Source organism: Protomyctophum bolini (assembly GCF_963924005.1).
Source record: "Protomyctophum bolini genome assembly, chromosome: 9".
In the NCBI taxonomy this organism is placed as follows: domain Eukaryota; kingdom Metazoa; phylum Chordata; class Actinopteri; order Myctophiformes; family Myctophidae; genus Protomyctophum; species Protomyctophum bolini.
Window position 1 is genome coordinate 1,140,980 of NC_137870.1, and position 5,340 is coordinate 1,146,319.

At 47.4% G+C, this 5,340-nt stretch overlaps 1 protein-coding gene across 1 annotated transcript in view; it reads right to left on the reverse strand.

Annotated features, from left to right (window-relative positions):
• Positions 1-1,043: 1,043 nt before the first annotated feature.
• Positions 1,044-5,340, reverse strand: part of LOC308321245 (chloride channel protein 2-like) — a gene marked incomplete at both ends in the record, with an annotated part of 93,637 nt that continues 89,340 nt past the window's right edge. Inside the window, 2 exon segments of the mRNA XM_080772085.1 lie at positions 1,044-1,295; positions 3,961-4,047. Of these exon segments, the coding sequence (XP_080628211.1) occupies positions 1,044-1,295; positions 3,961-4,047 (339 nt within the window).

Genomic DNA, 5,340 nt, shown 5'->3' on the forward strand with positions numbered 1-5,340 from the left:
GAACATCCCTTTTACAGTTTGACTCGACCCCCAGTGAAACTACAACACCCACGATGCACTGTGTTCTTCCTCTTTACAGTTTGATTCGATCCCCCAGTGAAACTACAACACCCACGATGCACTGTGTTCTTCCTCTTTACAGTTTGACTCGACCCCCAGTGAAACTACAACACCCACGGTGCACTGTGTTCTTCCTCTTTACAGTTTGACTCGACCCCCAGTGAAACTACAACACCCACGGTGCACTGTGTTCTTCCTCTTTACAGTTTGACTCGACCCCCAGTGAAACTACAACACCCACGGTGCACTGTGTTCTTCCTTCTTTACAGTTTGACTCGACCCTCAGTGAAACTACAACACCCACGATGCACTGTGTTCTTCCTTTCGTGTAGTGTATGGTCCCCATGGAGGTGGAGAAGTGGAGAGCAGGGCACGGCGGTCTGTGTGTGAGAGAGAGAGAGAGAGAGAGATAGAGAGAGAGAGAGAGAGAGAGAGAGAGAGAGAGAGAGAGAGACTGCAGAGTCAGGAAGGGAAAGGAGGATGGTGGGGACATATGTTCCTGGTGTTGGTGGGGCAGGGATCTCTCTCTCTCACTGGGACATGTGCTCTCTCGCTCACTGGGACTGGTCTGGTGTTCGGGGGGACAGGGACATGTGTTCCTGGTGTTCGGGGGGACAGGGACATGTTCTCTCTCTCTCTCTCTCTTAGAGTATATATGAATGAGACGGCACCCAGAGGAAACCCTGAGGCGAAATGGACATAGTGGCCGAATGAAGGTATTGCAGTTGGCCCCAAACACATGAACGTTCCATATGTGAACGCACCAGGAACGCACGAGGAGAACGCGTGCAACGATAGCCAACGGCAGCGCGTTCATGTGTTTGGGACCCAATCCATCCCAGAATGCACTCTGTTCCTATACACGGAAGGAGGAGTTGAAATCGCCTCATGCGCTTTTTTGAGCAACTTAATGCAAAGTGGACGGGAGGAGAACTCGGGTGTCGTCTCTATTCATATATAACTCTAAGTTCTCTCTCTCTCTCTCACTGGGACTTGTCCTCGGAGTCGGAGGGCTGGTGTTGGCGGGGCAGGGACATGTGATCCTGGTGTTGGCGGGGCAGGGACATGTGATCCTGGTGTCCGGGGAGGGACATGCTCTTGTGGCGGTCCCACAGCTTGTGCAGCTCCGTGGCCTCGTTCTCGCTACTGCTGGTCCCGCTGTCCCGGAAGCTGGCCAGCGGGGGGCGCACCTTCACGCCCTTCACCGTCACGGAGCCCTCGATGGCCTTGCGCAGCTGGACACAGAGGGGGGGGCAGGAGGGTAGAGGGGGCAGGAGGGTAGAGGGGGCAGGGGGTAGAGGGGGCATGGGGTAAAGGGGGCAGGGGGGCAGGGGGTAGAGGAGACACAAGGGTTGTAATGAGAGGCAGTGTCCTATGTATCCTATGTTTATGGTCGATACAGTATTGGAATATTTATTGCAAGTCTGTCCAATAACTCATGTTACATTACAGCGACGTGAGCAATATCATTATTATTTTGTACTATTTTAATAATCCAAAATTAATAAATTATGAATATGGATATTTGAAATATTACGTCCTGTTTAGCCCTTGCCGCATCCTAGGGTATATGGTTGCGAAATACTACAATAACAACCACACTGAGGGCTCTAATGAAGTACTGTCACCTCATAAAGACATGACATAACAACCACACTGAGGGCTCTAATGAAGTACTTTCTGTCACCTCATAAACACATGACATAACAACCACACTAATAAGGGCTCTAATGAAGTACTGTCACCTCATAAACACATGACATAACAACCACACCAATAAGGGCTCTAATGAAGTACTGTCACCTCATAAACACATGACATAACAACCACACCAAGGGCTCTAATGAAGTACTTTCTGTCACCTCATAAACACATGACATAACAACCACACTAATAAGGGCTCTAATGAAGTACTGTCACCTCATAAACACATGACATAACAACCACACTAATAAGGGCTCTAATGAAGTACTGTCACCTCATAAACACATGACATAACAACCACACCAAGGGCTCTAATGAAGTACTTTCTGTCACCTCATAAACACATGACATAACAACCACACTAATGAAGTACTGTCACCTCATAAACACATGACATAACAACCACACCAAGGCCTCTAATGAAGTACTGTCACCTCTTAAACACATGACATAACCACACCAAGGGCTCTAATGAAGTACTGTCACCTCATAAACACATGTCATAACAACCACACTAATGAAGTACTGTCACCTCATAAACACATGACATAACCACACCAAGGGCTCTAATGAAGTACTGTCACCTCATAAACACATGACATAACAACCACACTAAGGGCTCTAATGAAGTACTGTCACCTCATAAACACATGACATAACAACCACACTAAGGGCTTCTAATGAAGTACTGTCACCTCATAAACACATGACATAACAACCACACTAAGGGCTCTAATGAAGTACTGTCACCTCATAAACACATGACATAACAACCACACTAAGGGCTTCTAATGAAGTACTGTCACCTCATAAACACATGACATAACAACCACACCAATAAGGGCTGTAATGAAGTACTGTCACCTCATAAACACATGACATAACGACCACACCAAGGGATCTAATGAAGTACTTTCTGTCACCCCGTAAACACGTGAACATAAACTGGAATGTAGACACAGATGTAGAAACGAACAGATGCTTTGTCTTGGTGTCTATCGGCAGAGGTTTGTCTGCTTGTTGTTTGTGTGGAACGAGAAAGCCTAAATGTCAGCCAGGCAGGCGCGGCACTGCACTTAGCAACAGTCCTCTCCTTCCTTCCTTCCTTCCTTCCCTCCTTCCTTCCTCTCCTTCCTTCAAGGGCTATTTACAAAACGCTGTGGGTTTTACCTCATTTGTGAGGCGGGTGAAGGGAGGGAGAGAGAGAGAGAGAGAGAGAGAGAGAGAGAGAGAGAGAGAGAGAATGGAACATTAAGCAGTCCTTTATTGCCTCTGAGTCTGTCACACTAAACGACTGACACAGACAGCAGAGCTCATTAATACTGGAGGGAGAGGGAGAGGGAGAGAGAGAGAGAGAGAGAGAGAGAGAGAGAGAGAGAGAGAGAGAGAGAGAGAGAGATGGAGGGACAGCCAGTGATAGAAAGTGCGTGCGTGCGTGATACAGACGATGATGTTCTGGGTATGAAATCAATTCAAATGTCAGTTGTGTAACTGATGACGGCTCGAAGGACATAACAGTAATGATGATGATGATGATGATGATGATGATGGTGATGGTGATGAAGGCCATGTGCATGTCCAACAACTGCGATGTTTATAGCTAGCATAATAAAAGGCCTTTAGGAACGGAAACCCGGCCTTAATCTCAGCCTTTAGGAACGGAAACCTGGCCTTAATCTTTGCCGTAACCCATTCTGAACGGGAACCCCTTTTTTGGTGTTTTAAGGATTACGTTTTGAACTCAAATCTGGTCCCAGGAACAACATATTTTCAGATGGGTGTCGGGCGGCCAAATACAGATATTTTTGGGGGTCCTGGACATGAAATAGTTTGAGAACCAACTGACATACGGTATAGAACCACTGACATACGGTATAGAACCACTGACATACGGTAAAGAAAGACAGGGGTTTTCAGAATTTAGAAAGAATTTGTAGGATTGTTCTCAGGTCTAATTGGGTGCGATGCTCGTATAGATTTTTTACAAAATCTCGCCCCCGCCCCCCCCCCCCCCCCCCCCCCAGAATAGGGGTGAAGTGGTTCACTTCTCTATAGACTTCATGCTTGAAGGGTTAACTTTGTTTTCCTTCTTTTTTTTTTTTAATTGACGTCGATGTCGATGACGTTGATGTTTTGGGTTGTTATCGAGGCGGCCGATGAGTTAAACGTGACGACATGTGTTTTTCGGGGACTTACCTCTTTCAAGGAGACCACCCCGATGAGACGGCCGATGCTAGTGACGTAGGCGTGGTCCAAACCCAGCAAGGAGAAGATGGTGTGTGTCTGAGGAGGAGAGAGGAGACACAGGGAGGAGACATGATCAGACACAGGGCATTAGATGGTGTGTGTCTCTGAAGGAGAGAGGAGACACAGGGAGGAGACATGATCAGACACAGGGCATTAGATGGTGTGTGTCTGAGAAGGAGAGAGGAGACACAGGGAGGAGACATGATCAGACACAGGGCATTAGATGGTGTGTGTCTGAGAAGGAGAGAGGAGACACAGGGAGGAGACATGATCAGACACAGGGTATTAGATGGTGTGTGTCTGAAGGAGAGAGGAGACACAGGGAGGAGACATGATCAGACACAGGGCATTAGATGGTGTGTGTCTGAGAAGGAGAGAGGAGACATGATCAGACACAGGGCGTTAGATGGTGTGTGTGTGTGTGTGTGTGTGAGAAGGAGAGAGGAGACACAGGGAGGAGACATGATCAGACACAGGGCATTAGATGGTGTGTGCGTGTGTGTGTGTGTGTGTGTGTGTGTGTGTGTGTGTGTGTGTGTGTGTGTGTGTGTGTGTGTGTGTGTCTCTAAAGGAGTGAGGAGAGGAGACGAGGAGAGGAGTTTTCAAATAAATGCAGTGGAGCAGAAGTAAAAGTACTGGACATTTGAAATGTGAAGTAAAAGTACCTCAAAGTTGTATATTTGTAACTACTGATTATAGGCAACACCTCGCGCCGCCATCATGTTTTGTGCATCACTTCCTTGTTTACGGCCAGACAAAACTACTCTCTCTCTCTCTCTCTCTCTCTCTCTCTCTCTGTCTTGGGTATAGTCTCTCTCTCACAAAGCCTTTTAGCGTCAAAAGGACCATTTGGTGAAATTCCCTCCAGGCGTCCAAACAAGCATGCATTGAGGATTTGAGGAGTATGAAATGAAATGGCGTTTCAACAGCTAAAGTATAACATAGTGCTTAATAATAATAATAATAACAAATATAATAATAATAATAGTGCTCAGAACACCAGAAGGGGTTCCCTTCCCGTCTGCAATGTGCTGACAGAGATGGAGCACGGTGATTGGCTGGACTGTGTGACAGAGATGGAGCACGGTGATTGGCTGACAGAGATGGAGCACGGTGATTGGCTGACAGAGATGGAGCACGGTGATTGGCTGACAGAGATGGAGCACGGTGATTGGCTGACAGAGATGGAGCACGGTGATTGGCTGGGTGCAGGTCTTTTTTCCGACAGCATATTGATCCGAAACCTCAATCCTAACCTAACCCTAACCGCGAGCACGGGAGCAGCGCATGTCGGACCATCGCTTTTTCAAATCGCAGCGACGGTCCCCC